This window comes from Gigantopelta aegis, chromosome 4 (assembly GCF_016097555.1).
Source record: "Gigantopelta aegis isolate Gae_Host chromosome 4, Gae_host_genome, whole genome shotgun sequence".
Classification (NCBI taxonomy): Eukaryota; Metazoa; Mollusca; class Gastropoda; order Neomphalida; family Peltospiridae; genus Gigantopelta; species Gigantopelta aegis.
The window spans coordinates 70831888-70854293 of record NC_054702.1 but is presented as its reverse complement, the minus strand read 5'-3'; the positions used below and the strand labels follow the sequence as shown (position 1 = coordinate 70854293).

General features: G+C 34.4%; 1 protein-coding gene across 1 annotated transcript; it reads left to right on the top strand.

Moving 5' to 3' along the window:
* Positions 1-5480: 5480 nt before the first annotated feature.
* On the top strand, positions 5481-22072 carry LOC121371027 (probable U3 small nucleolar RNA-associated protein 11). The gene is made up of 8 exons (XM_041496642.1): positions 5481-5658; positions 9703-9764; positions 10122-10224; positions 13727-13843; positions 14739-14832; positions 15453-15583; positions 20100-20210; positions 21572-22072. Exons 1-8 carry the CDS (start codon positions 5599-5601, stop codon positions 21656-21658), a joined length of 765 nt encoding a protein of 254 aa, XP_041352576.1. The 5' UTR covers positions 5481-5598; the 3' UTR covers positions 21659-22072.
* The last annotated feature ends 334 nt before the right edge of the window (positions 22073-22406 follow it).

The window sequence follows — 22406 nt, the reverse complement described above, 5'->3', positions numbered from 1 at the left end:
TCCTGCCTTGTTCGAATATGCGAATTATGTTATAATCCTAATAGCTTGCTTTAGAATAAACTAATCTTCACAATCGTGATTAGAATTTATCTTCGTAAAAGATGTCTCTCGCTATTCTTGGTTCTCTGTCAGAACTGGTGAACAATAAAACATAAATAAAATAATAATAATAATAGATATTTTAATAGCTCTATTAGATTATTCAAGATTAATAGACCAGATATTAATCACAATATACTGAAGGGATTTGTTGGGGTTTTTTTTATTAGACTATAAAACAATATTAAATCTGAGAAGGGAACAGGCAAGAGAGAGAGTAATGATTCATGTTTACAGAATATTCATTTACTTGGATGTCCTATGGGAGTTAACTCTTTCAATTGATTTGAGTAAACTATGCCTACTATATTTAAGTTTAGTGGTCACTTTAAATTAAAATAACACAATATAATACAGAAAGAAGCAATATAAATATAGGGGACGGGTGGAGTGGAGCTGCCTTTTTTCCTGTGTTTTTTTTTCTGGGTTTTTTGTGGGGTTTTTTTTATTGTTATTGTTTGTTTTCTTGTGGGGTTGGGGTTTTTTTTTTTTTTTTTTTTTTTTTTGGGGGGGGGGGTCGAAAATCCATTTTAACCCTCCTAAACAAATCAAATTCATCAATTCGATAAATATTTTGACTTCCAAACAGTTAATAAAAAATCTTGCTAGAAAGAAAACTGTCGATAAAATAAAGCACGACGTTGTCTCGCGGTGTTACATGAAATAACAAGAAAATACAACGAACCGCTCAAAGAACACCTCGAGCGTTCAAGAGTAATTGGGGATGATTGCGTCCACGGGACTAAAATCACAACTTGACGTTTTTTCGGCATCGATCCATCTTCTGTACGCAATGTACTCCGTCGCTGTGTTTGCCACCAGATGTTTTCACTAAGAACATGCAAGTTCGATTAGTCGAACCTGTCGGGCCTTTTAGACAGTATGGTCGTGCCGATCACTTGATCCTTTGGGCAAATTTTTCAACATATATTTTCACCCACATAGGGCTGGATCGAATTTTCCAAGCTCTTTAAATACCACAAATTTAAACATAATTCTGTTTAGTACCATTCGGTGAAAATATACCCCCAGAAGCCTAGATATTCCCTAGATTTTCAGTTTGCTTTATTAACCATAGTTTATCATTATTTGGTGTAATATTATATGCCATTCTGGTATGAAATTAAATATTTTGGCATTGTGCTAAAAACTGAAATACTGGATGTAGTTCGGCAATTTCAATTAAATAAACTGAACACAGTAGATCGAAAGGAATGATATTCTTTAAATTCATCTACAAATAATAAAATCTCAAATGATGAAATCGTTGTACATCTAGGCTTAATATGCGATTATGGTTCTGAAAGGAATAAACCGCTTTAATTGCATGACACATAAAAATATCATACGAACACTGATATTGCTGTCGCCCCTCTTTACAACTGTCTCTCTGTCTCTGTCTGTTTATCTGTCTCTATATCTTTCTGTCTCTCTATCTATCTCTCTCTCTCTCTCTCTCTCTCTCTGTCTGTCTGTCTGTCTCTCTCTCTCTCTCTCTCTCTCTCTCTCTCTCTCTCTCTCTCTCTCTCTCTCTCTCTCTCTCTCTCTCTCTCTCTCTCTCTCTCTCTCTCTCTCTAAGTTTCTATTTCTCATACACTGTCACACATGCACGTACTTTTTATATATTATTAGTACTTCAGATTATTAAAGCTTGAGTTTACAGAAGTATGTTATTACAAAAGTAAGAATATACGGTCGTTCCAAGTTATTCCTTGATTCTATGAATTTGTTCAGTTCCATCAGATACTTTTCTTTTATTTGTACAGTGTGATTGGTGAATTAGATTTTTGTTTTGAAATATAATATACCATTGTTACACAAAAGCTGGGGTGTTTTTGGGTGGTTTTGGTTTTGTAGTTTACCAAAATATAAGCTAAGTAGATGTAAGCTGACACCCACAATATCCTACCAAACTGATGCTCAAGAATTTATCAAAGCGAAAAGTGACCACTGAAAGGAAATACTGAGATAGTTATCCATGCAAGAGTGACAATTTGTTCCAATTCATTTGTTACAACCAATAAGTCTCATGGCTTCACAAATTTGATGGCTACTTTATTCGTTTCCCTGAAAATGTCCTAAATGTGAATTGAGGAAATTAAGTCAGTTTCGTGGCGTAAATGACCCATCGTGATCTTGGATTGCTGAGACTATTTCCGTTCCCGCGTGTATCCGGCCGGTCATCACTTCGCCCAACACACGTCAGAACGAGCCACCGAAGCCACGCCAAACCAGTACAGCATAGCCGTTGATTGGAAAGCTTTGCAGCTCATTAGACAAAGCGAATAAATATTCCTCTTGCCTGGGTGAGCATGTCGCAAAAATATGTCTCTTCTGCCTGATCTGGTCTTCGCTGCCAGATGCAATAAAATATCCGTTCTGATTTAGTCCGCGACGGAAGTGTCGTTAAATGAATTTGTTGTAAAACTTCTGCAACAAAACCATTGATGGCCAAACAATGCAAGCTGGTCGGCCGTGGTGACGTAGCGGTTAATTAGACATCATCTCTAATGTTTCAGGTTCATAGGTCCTTGGTTCGTATTCCGGTACCAGTTCCACCCTAGAGTGTGTTTTCACGTTTCAGTGGGGAGGCGCAAAGCTATGCACCAATGGTCTCTCTTAATAACAAATAAACCATCAACCATTATAGACACAAATTCCGGAGCAGTAAACAAAGTTTTGGCTGTTGCAGCTTTTGTATATTTAAGTTACACATTTCTTACAACTTATTGCTTAAATTATAAATTTTGGTAAAATCTAATGTTTTTCTTCGTCCTGGTGTTTATAGTAACTCAAAATGCCTTTTACGAGAAACAGAAAAGGAACGTACCTCGAGAACTAGGGTCCGTGACTTTAAGGTCCATTCCGGACAGATAGCTCATGTATAACTGAAATATATGTTCAGGACAGCATGCGTGAATCTTATTTGGTTTTAAGAAAAACTGGATAAATAGTGCCAACACTCCACATATAACATGGACCAATTTCACCATAAATAGAACATAAATAAGTACATACTGGCTACTACATTAACCATTTAGTAAGTGCGAGACCTGTATGATTAATATAGTCCAGTGGGCAAGAAATATGTATCTAGTCTAGCAGTTCAGCACTTTGGCAGATTGTATGTACATGTATATATGTATAATCATGTCTGTTACTCTATTTTCTGTGATAATTAACAGCATTAGCCAGTGTTCAAAACCTGGTGTTGATTACTCGTTATATGTCGATAATTTTCATATTTCTTCAACAATGAGCAATGGCCAGAAAAAAAGATCACCATTTACATCCAGAGCGGTTTCTAGACAAAAAGAAGGGAAATTATTAATAAACAACATTTCATGGAACTCCAAGACATGTACCGTGATTACATTCCAGTTTATAGGAACGGATCACGGGCTAGGAATTCTGTTTCCATCAGATACAGAAATTACCATGCGATTGCCTTATTCAGCATTCATATTTACTGCTGAAATTTGGGCAATCATTAAAGCCCTGTAAGAAATTAAGGATTCACGTGCATCGAAATATATTTTAATTTTATAAAATCACTTTTGTATCTCCAAGGTTTACAATACATGGAACTGGAGAATTCCTAGGTAGGGATCTTGATACCAAAGTGTGTCTTTTTATCCATATCCAACAAGGATGTTATATGTTGTGGGATACCCATCTGTGTTGGCCTTAAGGGCAATGAAAAGTTTGAATTTACCCCATGCCATTGTTGATGTTCCATACACTTATTTTAAAGATCATATTAACCAGTATATATTTCCGACTTGGGAACATAATTGGAACGGTGCTGTTGCGAACAAGCTTCATTCTGTCAAGCTAGTTCATGGACAGTGGTAGTCCTTCTACAGGCGGTACAGTAAGAATGAAGTGGTCTTGTGTCGTGCTCGAGTCGGCCATATAATTTAATGCATTTATTGTTTTTGAAAAAAGGGCCATCCCCTTGTGTATAAACATTGCCACATTTTGGTGAAGTGTAATCAACTGAAACCGGTGAGAAAAGATATATTTGGTATCAGAAATGTTCTAGATCGAATCTTTTAAATTCCACTCAAACTTAATTTTAGTTTTCAAAACATTTTCGTTTATACACAAAAATTTTAAATATACTTAACCTTAATATTTGTATTATATTCTATCCCTCCCCCCCCCCCATATTCACCCTATATATATATAGTTTTTAAAACCGTTATATATATATATATATATATATATATATATATATATATATATATATATATATATTTATATATTTATATATATATATGCGTAGGGATTACAAACCACGGGCATCTCATCCATTTCTAACGTACATGAACCATACACCCGTGCGTTCGTGCGTGTGCATACTATGATACATCAAAAAGTTAAAGCTTGTTTTGTTTGATGACAACACTAGCACATTGATTTACTAACCATCGGCTTTTGAATGTCAAACATTTGGTAATTTTAACATTGTCGTCGAGAGAAAACCCGCTGCATTATTCCATTAGTAGCAAGGGATCTTTATATGCACCGTCCCACAGACAGGATAACACCTACCACTACATTTGATATACCAGTCGTGGTGCACTAGCTGGAACGATAAATAGCTCCATGGGTCCACTGGCTGGGATCGACCCTAGACCGACCGCGCATCAGGCGAGCGCTTTACCACTGGGCTATGTCCGCCCCCACATGAATGCACGACTGTATGCTTTAAAAAGCAATCGATTAAAATGTGTTTGATAAATAGGTCTACACTATAAGCAGTTCTGCAGAATGTTACAATAAAAAAAATTACGTTTTACATCGTTTATAATTTCTTTATTTAGATCAGTTTGTACAGAACAAATCACAAAAGCAGGCCCATATGAATGGTATGTGGAGGAGTTGGGAGGCGGGGGGGGGGGGGGGGGGGGGGGGAGTACACAACATAAAATGTGGAGGAGGGAGGCACATGCCACATTTCTGTTGGTATTTATACAGCGTACGGCAAAAAACCACGTATATTTTCGTCATCAAATGGTGGATACATCCCCCCACTTCCGCACCCCATCCCCGGTTCCTAGGGGCCTGAAAAAGCTAATGCGCTAAAACAGACAGACATCGTTAGCCGATGTGTGGGGTTTTTTGTGTGCTGATGTGTCGTTAAACATTCATTCATTCATTCGTCCATTCGTCCATTCGTCCATTCGTTCGTTCGTTCGTTCGTTCGTTCGTTCGTTCATTCATTCATTCATTCATTAATTCAGTATATTATATTGTATGTTATTACTTTGAATACAAAAGTTTGTTAAAAGTTGTACATTTATTAAAGTATGACAAGAGACCGTTTCAAGGAAGTTAATAGAGTTACTTCCCATGTATAACTCTTGCTGGCAAAAGTTTCATTTGGTATCGATTTCCTGTTTTAATTTTGCCATGTGATATTATTTATTTGAACAAAAAAAATATATATATTTTAGTGTAATAACAGACGACCATTTCATTTTATTGTCAGTTATGTCTTCATACAAAAATGCCAGCAAATCAAGACAGAAGACGCACAAGGAACGATCACAGGTTTGTACATATTCATGATATTGAAAGTCACCGACTCGTTCAGAGAGTCGTTGAAAATTGAAATAACTTAAGTTAGAGCAAACATTTGAAGGTAGGCCTTTCCTTTGGCACTGTCACGTATAAAGACCATTATAAATACTTATAATAAATAGAGTTAGGGTTAGTGACAGTGTCACGGAAAGTCCTTCCAAAGTTTGACCCATACCCCTCTATATATCAAAAGCTCTAGACTAAAGCCTAACCTTAAAAGTAAAAGTAAAACTAACCAGGGCTAGCTCTGGCACTTGCCAAGTTCGCCAATTGCAAATTTTAAAAACAATTGTCGAAATTTATTTTAATTTGGCGAATACATTTCTTGTAATAATTGTTATTTTATTAAAAAATATCTGCTTTTTTGCTATTTTTGTATTTTAAATAGATGATTTGTCGAAAGTTTCTGATCACCCAGGGCTAGCCCTGCTAACCCTAGTACCACCCTTTCAGTGGTTAGGTAACCATTGAAAGGGAGTTACAGGTTGAACTCATGCCGACAGTTTTTCTAGCACAGCTTTCTAGAACCTTTCTACTGGCTGATTGAATTAGAAAGAATATTCTATATTTTGCAATCAAATATATTGATAATAATATTCCAATCATTTGAAAAAGAAACAATATGAATATAAAACCAATCCAGTCTAGTAAACAATGAAAGTAAACCTTTTTAAGTGCATGTGTTGGGGAAAAAATACCCTTTTTTGTTGAGTGCATGTACAGTAAAACATTTTTAGGTTTTAAGGACATTAAATTGATTAATGAAATAGGTACAGTAGATGATTGAAGAGGGGGTTTTTTCTTTCAAATTAACAGAGAAAATTTTAGAGAGACAGGGCAACCAATTAAAAAAAAAAATCGGAATTCCAAAATTAATGCCAAATATCCAGAATTTGTTTTTAATTAACTAGAATTTACGCAACTAATTCTTGTTATTCATAGAATTAAATATTTTGAAGATTCTTTAATATATCTCATTTTAACATGAACTCGATCTATTGTCTACAGAGTTTGCTGCCATTACTAAGGCATGTGTCTATTGGCTGTATTTGTCAAGAGCTGACTTATAATCTCAGGGCTTGTGCTGCCAGTAGCCAAATTAGCCATTGGCTAAATTAAAAGAAAAATGGCTAATAATATTTTGAATTGTCTAAAATTTTGGCTACAACAATGTCAACATTTTCTGTCTTCTGACGTGAACAAACATTTACATATAATGATAATCTATCTGACACCTCAAACATAATTATATTGTAAACCAAATGTTCAATTAGCGATCTTGCAACTGATAACAAGAAACAGTATTGATTTTTAATGGCATATGTTCAACATGTATGAAAGCAAAGATCTGTAGCTTGTTATAATTATTCTAACTTTTATAAAGTCCTTGAACCAAAGGAATAAAAACGTACTGACAATACATGTCTATTTCAATACACATGCTAGTTAAGGCTGAAAGACAAGTAGACTATCCCAGGCTGTCAGTCACACTTCACAGTCAGGTGAGACCACATGTGTCAACAGACAATGGTTGTGGACATTACACAATACGATTACACACAAGTAAATCTTGATGTAAATTTGTGAGAAAAAAAACCCCAATAGGTGTTCGCATCAATGAATACTTAAACTGCAGTTTCATTTATTTTCTTTGCCTTTGTTATAATTTACATAATTAAAATATTTGTGTGGATTAAATAGAGGATAATAAATTAGTTACCAATTATTATCAAATTTATGTTCCCGAGTGGAGTCCTTGCCTTTTGAAAAACAAAGGTGAGTGAAAAATCGCACGCCTCAAAAATCGCACTCATCAAAATGCTATGGCGAGTGAAAACCAAGCATTTATTAATTTATGAAGTAATTGGTACATGTAAATGCAGAAACATAATATGTTGCAAAAATTAACCAATAAACCAATAATGTTTTCTTCTAGTTTTATGTTGTTTGGTTCATTAGTGTAGTCTGACTTCTTTTCCCTTTCAGGAATGGAGTTATAGTTTATTAAAAAGTTTCAGGAGTAGTACTATAGAAATATAATTATGACATGTATACACTGATGCAGACCATTTGATTTTTTAATTACAGTATGTACTATTCAGATAATTTCATGCACAGAATTATATATATATATATATATATATATATATATATATATACCTGTTCAGTGTTAGATGGTTTGATGAACGTGCAGCCAAAGAATCAGCTTGTCTTGAATTTCATTATTATGTATAACGAACATGATTAGAATAGTTGGGATGGGGAAAAAAACTGGTTCCGAGGAGGTGGTGGTTCAACCCAAGCATCTCAGGTGTGCACTACTGATTCATATTATTAAAACATTTTTTATTTTAATAACTCATGAAGTGTAGGCCTACAATTACTTCAACTGATAGTGTTAGTTGGGACATTGACATTCATGTGGCATTTGTAATTCAACAATTATGCAACCAGTCTCCCTCCCTCAACATTTTGTAACACGTCATTTGACCTACCACTACAAGTTACAAACGGCTCTAATGGCATTACGTCATTGATCTAGAACGGCCTCATTGTTGTTAATAACAAAATATACAAACTCTGAAAAAATGTGTCATTACAAAGGATTTTATTCCAAACGTGGAATGCCATAATAAAAATAATAAAAAACCCCATAATTTTAGACACCATCATCAATGCGTAATAAGTTGTCAAGTAGACCAGTGAGTGCGTGCAAAATTCCAAGAGTAAAAATAATCTGACCTTGATCGCTCTGATTGGTCAATATGCCACAGAGTACTGTGCATCAAATCATGTTCCAGTCACATGGTTGGTGACTTTCTAACAAACGAAACAAAAATTAAATAGTCGGAAATGACAATTGATTACTGTTATTATAGTGTGTACATATATACATATTTTAATAATATACATGCATATTCATTAACCTCTGGCTGAAATACAAATATTTAAATGAAGTTTTTGTTTTTTTTTTTAAATACCTAGGCTTATTCCTACATACCTATTATCATTTCTTTTCCTTCTTTTTATTATTCAGTCTAAATTTCATTTCTTTCTTTCTTTAAACAAAGTATAAAGTTACACAATTGCCATTTTCGTGACCTCACGTAAGCTTTGTAGGCTAACAGTTATGAACTAATTGAGACAATTTTACCGACTTCGCTGATTTCCGTAATGAGTTCATTTGTGTAGGCTACAGAAACCACTATTTAATTCAATCCCTTTTATCTTTTTGTCATAACTATATTCATGAACAGCATAAATGAGTTATTCTCATCAGACGTGATATATTACCTTACAAAAGTGGACTGATTCTAATTAATAATAAATTAAATAGGCAAAGAAGTTTTGATCGGATTGGTACGTCTTTGAAGATGTCTATGAAATCTGTGTTTTCCAATTTATATAGCAAAGATAAGTACCAGTCATGTATTAAAATCTTGCATGGATGCTACCGTTCTCGTAACATTTTTTTCTGGTATTATTAAACAGATCTTTCTATCAGCTACATACGGTAAATAGTGGCAATCAATATACAAAAGTATTTTACGTGCGCTGTTTGTTAAGTGTAACGTGCATTATTTTTCACACTCGCCAGACTGAAATTATGTGCGCTGTACGAGCGTGATCGCACCCGCGCACCTTAAAAGGCAAGGTCTGCAAGTGAAATAATTTGATGAGGTACATAAATTTTATAATAGCTGGTAGTATAATGAATTGTTTTAAAATAACATTTTATTACAAATTTAACAATGAAAATGGAGAGTCGAATGATGATGTCATTTTTAGTACCGATGTGGTCATTGGTTTGTAAGCGTCAAATCATCCAATAGTATTGTTCATTACACCAATGCAGAATATTTCTCACTAACAAAATATGAAAACTATTTCTCCCGTTATGAGTGACCATTGCGGTAATAATGAATAATATGTAACCGTGACTCAGTTCAGATACACATTTACACTATATCATGACTATTGTACATCAAATTTTAACACTTGTGTTTTTTTCAGCCTCAAGATCGTGCACATCTGGGTTTCTTACAGAAGAAAAAAGATTACAAAGCTCGTGCAGAGTAAGTAATTTAATGATTGAATTTGGGTTGGTAGTCATACATACATGTGTGTATATATGTCTATAATAGTATGTAAAATTATTTTGTCTTTGACATTTGAAAATTGAATATAGTCTTACATGTACATGTGTATATTAAATGATAGAATAATTACTAGATTGCCTATGTTTTTAAAAATAGTAACAAGACAGTTAACTATACTGCCATGTAGGTCAGTTGGTAATAACAGCAAATGCCTGAAATAATTAAATGAAATAAGTACAAGATGAATCGGACATTGTTTGTTTGTCTGTCACATTATAGCAAACAATGATGTCAATATTATTCATTGATATGTTAACAATAATTTCTTTCCAGAGATTATCAAAAGAAACAAAACACTTTGAAAGTATTGAAACGAAAAGCACTAAACAGAAATCCCGATGAGTTCTACTTCAACATGGTTAAAACGCAGAAAGTGGTGGGTATTTTTAAAACACTTTTCGTATGGTCTTCATTTAGTTAACACACCAAATAACCAATGTATGGCGTCGTTAATCATCTATTCTATTCATTTAGTTTACAAAACAATGAAAGCTTTCAAACCACACCCAGGTTTCTTGACAATGAAATATTTGTGTCTTAGTTTTGGACTGACAGTTTCAGGTACTGTCCAAATTTCTTTATCTTTTAACAGCTTGCTATTCTAAATATGCAGGTAAGAATGTTAAGTCATGTAATATATATACAGAACAGGTGTGGAAAAGCCCTTTTTTTTTCCCAGTCTAAGACAGATTTTTGATTTCCGAGACCAAAATTATTTTTAAAAACATGTTTGCTGGTCCCACTTTTGTCATTCTTGTTGGTCCGAAGCACCTATCCATTTCTATTATTGGAACAAATTCCTATCTGTCAAGTCGACCGGCCTGTCCAGACATCAGTATCTTATGCATGATTTAAAATAATAAATAAATAGTGGTCGATATGGCTGGTGCTTCAGACGTTTGTGATTTTAAAGCCTGCCATAAGTATATATCACCCGTCACTGAAGTCGGACCTACAGTAGTATCAATCCACTGCCACAAGGCTAGACATTTGTCGTTGAGCTGGTCACGAGATTAAACAGACATTAACAATAACACCATTCTACAATCAACACCTGTTTATGGAGCCCTGTTGGGTCGAGTGTTCAAGTCCAAGGCAAAAGGCTTTTGTGCAATACAAAATGCTTGAAATAGCATAACATACACTGAAATAATCTATAAAGGTATTTATTGTTGACTGTTCAATGTAGTGTATCCAATAATTATAAAGGATATTAAAATTAACAAAAGGTTTCCACCTTTTTTGTTACAAGTGGGAGTAAGCAGAACAGCTACACTGGTATCTCTAGAGCCAGTAGAGGTCAAATGTCATCCAGTCAGTGATAACGTTATTAATCGTTTTGTCTAAACATGTGCTAGCTCAAGCTTCACCGGTGTCGTCTTTTATTAATTTTCAGGACACAGTATTGAATACTCATACTTTTTGTACATATATGAGAGTTAAAATTCATATCTTTTATTCCTTTTTTTTATATTATTTATTCCATTATGTAAAATATATACAATTTGTGGGGGGTTTTCCTTGATGTGATTGAAAAAACTAAATTCATGTTTATTGTTTCACGTTATTGTTATGACATCACGTTGGAATGATTGACAATGTTATTTTTCCCCACCCCTATACAGAACTTCACTTACATTGTTTTCGCTTCTTATTTATTGCACCAATTTATTTTGTGCAAGAATATATACCACTCGGCTGCTACAATAGACTGGTTGTTCTTGCACAAAATAAACAAGTGCAATAAATCGGAAGCGAAAACAATGTATGTGAAGTTCTGCATTTATTACATACCTTCTTTAATTTTTTACAAAACCCATTTTTAATTTACTGTCATAACTACACTTTGTTAAATCTACTAATCAATCCTCCTTTCATAGATTTACTTAAAGGGACTGACCCTAGTTTCAACCCGTGAAAATAAACACTAAGTTTAGTTAATCTACAAAACTGTAACACATTTGGATAAAGTTACAATTGAGTGAAACATGAGTATGTGACTTTCAAATCGTGAAATACCCTCTAAAAATAGACTAAAACTCGACTTTATAACTGTTAATTCTCAGATGCACGTGCGTTTGAAAAAATATGAGAAATGCATTTTGTGATATTAAAAACACCAAGATGACCAAAAACACTTCGAATGTATGGAAATTGGTAATCTAAATAATAAAATCTAAGTAAAGTATGATTTAAGTTACCAAAAATGCTTATAATAGTCAAAAGTATGCGTTAGTGTTTAAAAACTAGGGTATGTCTCTTTAATTTTAAGAATCATACATTGTGCCATTCTTGTGTAATGTTCGAAATACGGTGTGACTTTGTAAATCAGACATGATGTCACTAATAAAAAAGCGTTAATGCCAGTAAAAATAAAAAAATAAATTCCCCATTTACATGTTCTATAGTAAGATTGAATATGTATGTAATACATATATAGGCGAAATATTCCTGGAATTATCTCTTTAATAAAAGTGGCATAATTTTGTTATTTATGATCGTATCACAGTAAAATTTGACATGAGTATGTGACATTGTTCTTGCTATGGACTGACGTTAGGCGTTTTCGTCACCAAACAGTGTCGCATGAGGGCACTGAAATCAGTACCTTGTGTGGCCACCAGCAGGAGCAATCACTGCGCGACATCTCCTTGGCATAGACTGAATGAGTGTCTGAATCCAGGCACATGGAATCCTACCCCATTCTTCCTGCAGTGCATATGACAGTTGTGGAAGCGTCAGAGGCTCCAGGTCACGCTGGCGTACATGTCTGTTCGGTTCGTCCCATAGGTGTTCAGTGTGGTTGAGACTTGGCAATCTTGATGGCCATTGCAGCACATTGATGTTCTCATTCTGTAGGAAATCCATTGTTACAAGTGCCATATGTGGTCTGGCATTATCCTGCTGAAAGGTTGCCTTGTACAAACACAAGTTCACTTCTGCCATTGTATTAGATGGTTTCCCACATCATGACACACCCTCCACCAAATCTGTCAATTTGGGCGATGCAGTTGTTGGCAAAACGTTCATTGCGGCATCTGTAAACATGTTGTCGTCCATCACGTTGCTGTAGAAGGAAACGTCACTCATCACTGAACCATACTCACCACCAGTTTCCCAAGTTCCACCCCTGTACATTCATACACCAGCGAACACGTAAATGTCGATGTTGACATCACAGGACTGGGCCAACATACGGTCTCCTAGCCCGTAAACCAGCTTCTCAAAGTCAATTCCCGAATGGTTTGTGCAGACACCCTTCTCAAACCAAGTATGCATCCAGCAGTGTTCGTTGCTGTGGCAGTTCTGTGAAGCAAGTGCAGAACCCGGATGTAGCGATCTTGTGCTGCAGTTATGCGAGGTCTTCCACTTCTGGACCGGGCTTCAGATGTTTGAAACTGCTGGTACCTGTCCCAGAGACGTGAAATGGTGCTCTGATGGACGTTCATGTGGAGTGTGGCGTGCGACTGCTGACTGCGATTCACCTAACTGGAGGCAGCCTATTGCAATGTTTCGATTCGGCAGGCTTAGTCTTGGCATCTTGTAACTTGTCTACGTCGAAATGGAAATGAGGCATCATTGCAAGCATTGCAGCTTTAAATACCCATCACTACCCCAATCTTTTCACCAAGTTTCACGTGCATTCGCCAAAATCTGATCATTTCATGCCAATTTCCTGCAAGTGTCGCACAACTTGTGTTAAATTTGTTTTAGGGTGCATTTGGGCATGTCCCATTCCAGGAACATTAACAAACATGGTCATTCAGCAACATTGTACAAAAAACCTGATATTTTGCAAAATCAAAAACTTTTCTTCTTTCCCTATCACCTATGCGTTTCTTTTTTGATAGAGTATATATATATATATCTATTTACAGGATGGAGTGCACAAACTGAAGGAGACCACAGAGCCTAAATTCACAGAAACCCAGCTAAAGATGATGGAATCACAGGACTTACGATACGTTAACTTTAAGAGAACTACAGAACACAGGGTATCACATTTAGTTATTTCATTTCATTCCCACTGGTATTTAAAGTGCTCAAATTAAGTGCAGACAGTCTAGGATTGTGGGCTCATTTGACTATTTCCTGTTCCAACCAGTGCTTCACAACTGGTGTAACAAAGCCTGTGGTATGTACTGTCCTGTATTTGGGGTGCTGCATAGAAAAGCCCCCTTGCTGCTAATCGGAAAGAGTAGCCCATTGTGTGGCAGTAGCAGGTTTCCTCTCCCATTATCTGTGGTCCTTAACCGTATGTCCGACATTAAAATGTGTTGAGTGCGTGCATCATTAAATAAAATATTCTTTCCTTCGTTCAGCTCCTTCCCTTTCTGTTCTTTTATTTGAGGTCAATCTTTTTAATTCTGAAAAAATTTCCAAACCATCCACTATTTAATCATAATATAACTTATACTGGTTAAAAAAACTAAAAATAATAAAAAGTGTTAGATAGTTAAATTCACAAGTTCTATTTACGTTAGTATTCACCAAGTGAAGGTATTTCAACTACACATCCCCATGCCAATAAATGTGAATTCGGGCGAAGCTGAAGTCTGACAATTGGAAATCGTTTTTTTGGAAGAATATACTTTGGAAAACATTGTCATTGACAATTATACAATGTTCTAGAGGGAGTGGCATTATGGAATGGATGGGGAGGGAAGTAATGGTAGATAATGCAACCACTACTTAGTACAGCACTTAAGTGGACTGATTTATATTCTAGTTTTAATGTTATGTTAGTATTTTTAGAACCATATTTTAAATATTGTCATAATGTTCCACTAAAGGCATTGTTTGCATCACTGGTCCTGCTCAAATAAACCCCTTCTTGATACTGTTATATTTAGTTTAAATACTGTTGGAGAATTTATTTTTATTTTTTAGAAAATTGAGAAATTAAAGTCCACCTTACATTTGATTGATGCTGAAGACAAACCTAAAAATAAACACACAATATTTGTTGACTCTGAAAAAGAAGGTTTGTAATAACATTTTAATTTAATAATGTAATTTTATTACGTACCAAAATATGTTATGTCGAATTGAATCGATCACTACATCAACAGCTGAAGGTACATGTAATATCAAATTGACATATGTAAAAAGGTTTGGTAAAACACAGAAACTTATAGAATTGTTATTAAGCCTAAAAATGGAAAAATATACCTGTGTACTAAAGTTTTTCACTTTCTGTATGTAATTCATAAAAATCCATTTTTGATTGAAAACCTAAAATCTCTCTGACTTCTTACTACATACAAACAACAAATATAATAAATGTCAGTTTTGTAGATGGACAAACACAACCAAGACGACGTCCAATAGCTGATGATTAATAAATCAATGTGCTCTAGTGGCGTCATTAAACAAAACAAACTTTAACAATCAAGACGATTTGGTGAAAAAATTTCATATAATAATTTGTGTTTCGTTAGGAAATAACTCTGGGTTTTGCATTTTTTAAAGATAATTTGATGAAATGTTTTGCTGACACAGAGCTAGCCCTGAGTATTTATGTGATCTCTTATTTCTTTCCTTCATTATATATTAAAGTTTACTTGGCTTAAAACAATTAATAACAAGCTATTTTGTTTTCAGTGAAAGAGTTTGATCCAGCCAAATACTTTGACACTCACCCCGCTTTACTGTCTCGATCTTACAACAGACCAACGTGGAAAATGCTCAAAGAGAAGGAATTCTTTTCACAGATTGATGATGATACAGTTGAGGTTAGCTTGTGTGGATGTGTTCATTTTTGCTTAAAAACAAAGTTTAGATCCAGTGGCAGATCCAGAAAGTCCATTAGGGGCCCCCCAATGACATGTGGCCAAAAGCCACAAACGTTCCTGAACAAATTGCTTGGATTCACAGATTTATGGGCCCTGGGTCCCCTTAGATCCACTACTGAGATCAATGCATGGTTTACTACAAAAACATTCAATTTCCATAAACAAAATTAACCCATTGTGAATCCACTTTGTGTCTAAAGAAAGGTGACGCATGCTATGTACCTGTAAGATCCTACATCTTAGTTGATCATCTCGTCGTGGTTAGGCCATCAGTCTACAGGCTGGTGGGTACTGGGTTTGGATCCCAGTCGAGGCATGGGATTTTTAATCCAGATACCAACTCCAAACCCTGAGTGAGTGCTCCACAAGGCTTAATGGGTAGGTGATCCATAACTGGTTCAACAAAGGCCATGGTTCATGCTATCCTGCCTGTGGGAAGCGCAAATAAAAGATCCCTTTGCTGCCTGTCATAAAAGAGTAGCCTATGTGGCGACAGCGGGTTTCCTCTAAAAAAAATGTCAGAATGACCATATGTTTGACGTCAAATAGCCGATGATCAGATAAAAAATCAATGTGCTCTAGTGGAGTCGTTAAATAAAACAAACTTTACTTTTTACTTTAATTGATCATCTAATGTTCATCAGTAGTTCTTCCATTCATATCCACATTAAGCATGTAGTTAAGCCACGTTTGGGTGTCCTCACAAATTGATATTTCCCCGAGTTTCCCTTGTAATTACAACTTGTTTGCATTTGTTAAAAATAACTTCTGGTAACTTGAAAATAGTCAGCAGTAATGAATTGCACTTATAAATTTAGCTATTTTCACTAATCATAAAGCAAATTATCTTTACAAATTAATAATAAAACTGCAAAATAATTCTGCTACACCTCCAATTAAAATGTATAATATTTTGCTATTTTATCCACTCAAATGTTTGAAATGTTTATAAATTATGAATTTTCCCAATTGAAATAGTGTGCGGAAAAGTATTAAAATAGTATTCCAAAAGTTTTTCACCTGTCTTTTGTCTTTGACAGAACAATTAAGGTGCATGCTTTATTTTTTATTATCAAAATGGAGTTCAGGCAAACATTTCATCTTCATTTTTCTTCTAAATTCAAAAGGTAAAGGTCACTCATTTAGTATTTTTTCGTCCAAATTTACAAGTCTGAAATACAATTCTGAAGTTGTTGAAACAGTAATTTTGAGTGCACTCAAATACAGACTCAGTATTAATGTTCCTGGTTTATTCAGGGTCTGGTTTAGACAGGTTTCACAATTAATTTATTTGTTGCTTAATAGTTCTGGAAAACATTTTAGATACCAATAAATTTATATTATTTATTTATTTAATGATTTGTCCATCCTAACATTAAAACACAATATAATGCCTCTTATTCTTGGAGTGTTTTCCCCAGGTATAATAATATAAACAACTTCATGTATTTGGGTAACTTTAAATAAAAATCCTATTTAAAGCTGAAGTGAAGTAAATGGCTGAAATCTCTCTACCAATTGTTTTGTGCTTAAATCACTTTTTGAAATGAGATTTAAAAAACACAAAATCTAAAAAATCACTTCTGTTTTGTTAAATTTCTACATTTAAAAATATTGTTAAAAGATTTCTTGTGTCAGCTGTAACATTTGTTGTAGTAAATCTTCCGACTATCATCCACCTGGGGACTTGGTCTTTCCTGCTGATTTATGCCCCAGGATCAGACTGAATGATAACTGCATTCATCTGACAAATTACACTAATAACAGCATTCAACTTGCTCCTGAAGCGTGGCTAGTGAACATGAAGTTGATTCGTTTATCACTTGAAAAAGTAATCAACCTTGACTGGTGCATTGATAAAATCAGCGTTTAAAGTTGTTATGCAAAAATTCGGTAAACTTTCATTTCTCTGTGGAAATGTGTTTGCTACTTCTAATATTGAGTAATGTCTTTCATATTAGTTGGGTAATATGACTATTATGATGTCCATTGACATTATCTTTTACATTTAATATATAGGCCCATCTGTACGAGGTTTTTTTTTACACTGGTTAAACAGCTACATGGCAGAGAACAGCTAAACTGCAGAGCTAAAATTTAGCCTAACCCATGTTACTTGAACACAGGAAGTGTACCAAGATCAGGCTCCATTTTTTTTACAGCTGTAACCATGGCTATTTTAATCTGTGTAACATCTACACAACGTATTAAAACAAAGAAGATTAATGTCTCTAGATTATGATGTCAGTGAATTTTAAAATTGCTTGATGGCATACTAGCAGTACTCCTTAAGGCCAAACAAAATAAATTTATGGTCTCTGGTCAGCGCGCGTCGATTTTGACCCTCACACATCAACATTGTTTTTTAATTTCCCGTGGTATGAAATAGATTTTTGCTGGACTTTTCTTGCTATGATGTAAAACCGCATTTGGAGCCAAAATGCCATCGCGCATGACCTAGTATGTTCATTCTGATTTCAACTTAAATATGCTCCTTATTTCGTTATCAAATGTACCCACCCTTTTTGTGCAATCCATGCTTTAAAAAATAAAATAAAAATAAAAGCAGCATCACTGTATCAATTCTGGAACTTTGGTCTCACCAGAGACAAACTTTTTTTTGTGCCTAATATCAGTATTTTTTTCTTGATCAAATAGATATTATTTTTCACAAAGATTTAATATGCTATCAGAAGTGGAAGTAAAAAAGAAACTGCCATGACCTCTATAGTGGAGTCAAAACACTGATTTTACCTAAATTTTCTGCTTGTAGACATGAGAATGTAAAAGCAGTTAAACTAAAAGCTGAGTTTGACTCTGGTATTATTGCAGAGTTAAAATAGCCCCAGTTAAAATTTCACCCTGCATTGTTCCTGTAGCTTCCCCTCCCTTTTTTTTAATCTTTTATAGAAGATTCACCAGAGTTAACAAAAACCGTGTTTAGCTAGGTCTTGAGATATCTTGGTTTTAATTACTTGTTAATTAGTTGCTTTCAATTTGATTGAAATGAGATCTATTGATGGAAAACCTGTGATTGACCAATATTGAACTTTGATTTGATTTGTCAGTTTAATATTTTTTTCTTTTTAATATAAAAAAGGTACCATATTAGTTTTAGCCAATGGTTATATACAAATATATACATATAATTATGTATAATATATTATGTAATTAATATTATTATTGCTTTCTCAAATTATTTAAATATATATTATATACTTGACTGTGTGCATGTTTAACCTGTCAGTGTCATCAGTTAGGTTAGTATGGGTACGAGCAATTTTTGGCATGCTGAACTGTTTAAGCACACTTGTCATGGGCACAATCTCTCACATCGCCAGAGTTCTTCCGACAACATGGATTAGATTCTAGCATTCACAATTTATATAATTTTGTGTAGTGTTTCCAGTCAATAGGAACAAAATTGTTTTCACGTATTCAAACTATTTGATTAAAATTGTTCCTTGCCCAATCACCACCTTGTTAAAGTTAACAATACCAGTCCAGCTGTGAATGCATGAGTCACCTTTGACCTTTAGCTTTGCCTTGCATCATCAACAAGAACACTTTAAGCCAGAGGACTGAAAGGCCTAGAAGGCAACACATAAACAATGGTGAAATCAATTGTATAAACACCAAGCACTGGTCTATTTCAACTCTGCGTAGATTACTCTAACGAGTTATGTGAATGGGAAGAAATGAGTAAGGTTATCATTACAAACTTTTATCCATTTCACACAGTGTTGAATACTGGCTCTGTGGTCTTGCGTAACTGAAAGAAAATAATCTTTGTCATTTGGTAAATGAGGAGAAAAGATACGTCATAATGTTGCTCCAAGCCAGCGTTTGGCAACCATATTGAAATTGTCCCGAGAAAGTTTTTTGAGAAAATATTGCTAGCTGCTTTCTCAATGGTTATTCAGGTTCTAAAATAAATATTTATTCAGAGTTTTATTGCGATACTGAGAGATGGTTAGATCTGCTGGCTATAGCCCTGTGTTAGTGGTGGACAAATAGCTGTGGGTTATTTAGGTTGTATGTTAGTGTGTTTTAACTTAGGGCATACAATCTCTGATAGCTAATATTTTTAAAGACAATTAAATCATTATACTAAACATCAATCTAATCAAGTCATTAACTTTTTTTTAACTTTAAAATTAGTATGTAACCTATTAATTTTGGTAAATGATTTGGGTTTTTTTTTAAAATGCCAGTAGCCAAATATTCTGGGGACCTTTAGTTTTGACTCCGGGCGGCCATTTGGCCTGTGAAGCTCTATATATTAAATTTTAATTCCTGGTAGCGATGTTCATTTAGATTTGTTTCTATAATGGCTTAACACATGAAAATAAAAACCTATTTTACAATCATTAGTTTGTTTCTTAGTAACCTAGGAACCCAAGTTTATGATATAATGCTTTTAATACGACTGGTTATGTAATTATATCTTTTGCAGCAACTTGGTGAAGAAAGACAGAAGAGATACAAGGAGTTGACAAAAAGAATAGAAAGAGAGAAACAGTTGAAAATTATTGGTGAAAAAATGGAGACCAAAAAACATTTGATGGTGGGTTTTAAAAATTGAACATGTAGGGCCTAATTTACAACACTTTTCTTAAAAGCAGGTGTTTAAAGGGACATTCCTGAGTTTGCTGCAATTTTTAAGATGTTTTCGACAAACAGAGAATTTTTAGCGATTGTAATTACATATCAGATATATTTTTCTGCATAAAATATTAGTGGCTTGATATTAAACGTGTTTTTGATCCATTCTAATATTTGTACTAGGTTAAATTTCATCTTATTTCCTAAAAAAGATTTTTTCGTACGTACGAAAATATTTGAAGACAAAATCCAGTTTGGGCTTCTTACAAATATTAAAACGACCAGAAACACATTGAATATATAGACACTGATATTCTAAACAAGAAAATATATTTAATATGTAAGTTTAATCATGAAATATTTTATTAGTCCGAAACATCTTGCAATGCAGAAAACTCAGGAATGTCCCTTTAAGCATTGTAAATTTGGCCCTTAGATTTTCAACTGCAATGCTACAGTTCAGGCATTTTACCTCACACTGATATGTTAATTAGGAACTTTAATTGTTACAAGTGGCAGGCAAAACATGTAACCAATTGGTGATTATCAGTTACTCATACTAGTTTTTATCATCCATTAAAAGCTTTTGTAGGAGATATTGCTGGCACAATAATTTGCGATATCTTATAATCTTGATTGGTCAAATTTTAATCACAAGACAATGTTTTGTTATGTCACTGTGTTTGTTTCAGCGCTAAACATACCATTAGTGACGTCATGCCACTGCCGTTCTGCTAGTTAACGAGTCGACCGCTGACATTCAACCCACATTACTGACATTGTTTACAACGGTCACAAATGAAAAAAAATGATAATGGATGATAAAAAGAATATCCCCCTCGTGCCTTGTGATATCATAATTTATCAGCACTCGTTGATAATTTATGATATCACAAGACACAAGAGGAGTATCCTCTATGTACCAAGACATTTATGCTTTCCTTCCACTAGGCTCTTGAATTTGTCTGGTCACCAAATGGTTGAATGTGGAACAGGAGGGCTCACTTCTCTTTTTCATGTCTATCTAGTTTGTTGCAGTGAGAATTTTAAAGGCCGATTTTTTTTCTGAAGCATGGTGGAGAGTTTTATCAATAGCAAGTTGCATTTTTGTGCACACTTTACCAAGTCAGACAGACTCAGTCAAAGAATATTATTTGCACAGGTTAATACTATATGGTTAAAAGTTCTTACATGTTTATATAACTTTTTTTCTTTTTAAAAAAATTCAAATTATGTATTTATTTTTACATAGTAATTGCTATTTTAAGTTAACTGAAATTTTGGTTTATTACCGTACATATTTTTTTTTTTTTTTCATTTCAGGATAGAAAAGCCAAGAAAGAAAAATTGGCTGATGAAACAAAAGAATCAGCTGCTCAGTACGTTTGGGCTTACAAACGAAAGAAATGACGACATCATCATTAGCTTGAAATGACCGACTTTTCAGTTCACAATGTCTATATTTCACTAAATTATAATGAGATCTGCATGCAGAAATTGCATATGAAAAGATCTTAGATAAAAGGTTTCATAGTGGTGGTGAAGTTTTTTCATCCCTGTAACAGATTTCGACATAGAGGTACAGGTGAAGCCTTCCATTATCTATGATGGTATGACCATAAGTTCTCTAACTGTAGATAAATAGACCATTTTCCAATACTTTTACTAAGCTGAGCATTTACCAGTCATAACAAGAGATGTATAATATGGTAATTACTGGAGTAACTTCTCAAGCTCTACAAGCTCATTACATCAAATCACCTGTGAAAGTTAGCAAATGACCTACTTTTATGTTTTGTTGCTAATAAATGTGTTTACAACATACAACTATTTTGTGTTTAAAAATCAGTATTTTCAAGTGTTGGGTATAAGGAAATACAGGCCCGTAGGAACGACTTTGGGAGTGGGGTTGGGCGCTGACGGATACAAACTCTATATCAGATTTTGGTTACAATGGCAAAAATTAATGTGTTAAAAAAAAAAAAAAACGTTTACAAGTGAGGGGGGCACGTGCCCGCCCATCCCCCCGGTTCATACGGCCCGAGATACCTACATAAGAACATTGGGCACATATCAATGGAGATCTTGATCTCCACTTTTGAAATTTTACTAAACCCTCATTTTAAAGTGCTTATTAATAATATCTATTCATACAAAA

Excerpts from the sequence above, each read along its gene's own strand:
- LOC121371027 (XM_041496642.1), top strand. The coding sequence starts at position 5,599 with ATGTCTTCATACAAAAATGCCAGCAAATCAAGACAGAAGACGCACAAG. Across the intron at positions 9,765-10,121 it reads GATTACAAAGCTCGTGCAGA|AGATTATCAAAAGAAACAAA; the intron begins GTAAGTAATTTA and ends ATTTCTTTCCAG. Across the intron at positions 20,211-21,571 it reads AGACCAAAAAACATTTGATG|GATAGAAAAGCCAAGAAAGA; the intron begins GTGGGTTTTAAA and ends TTTTCATTTCAG.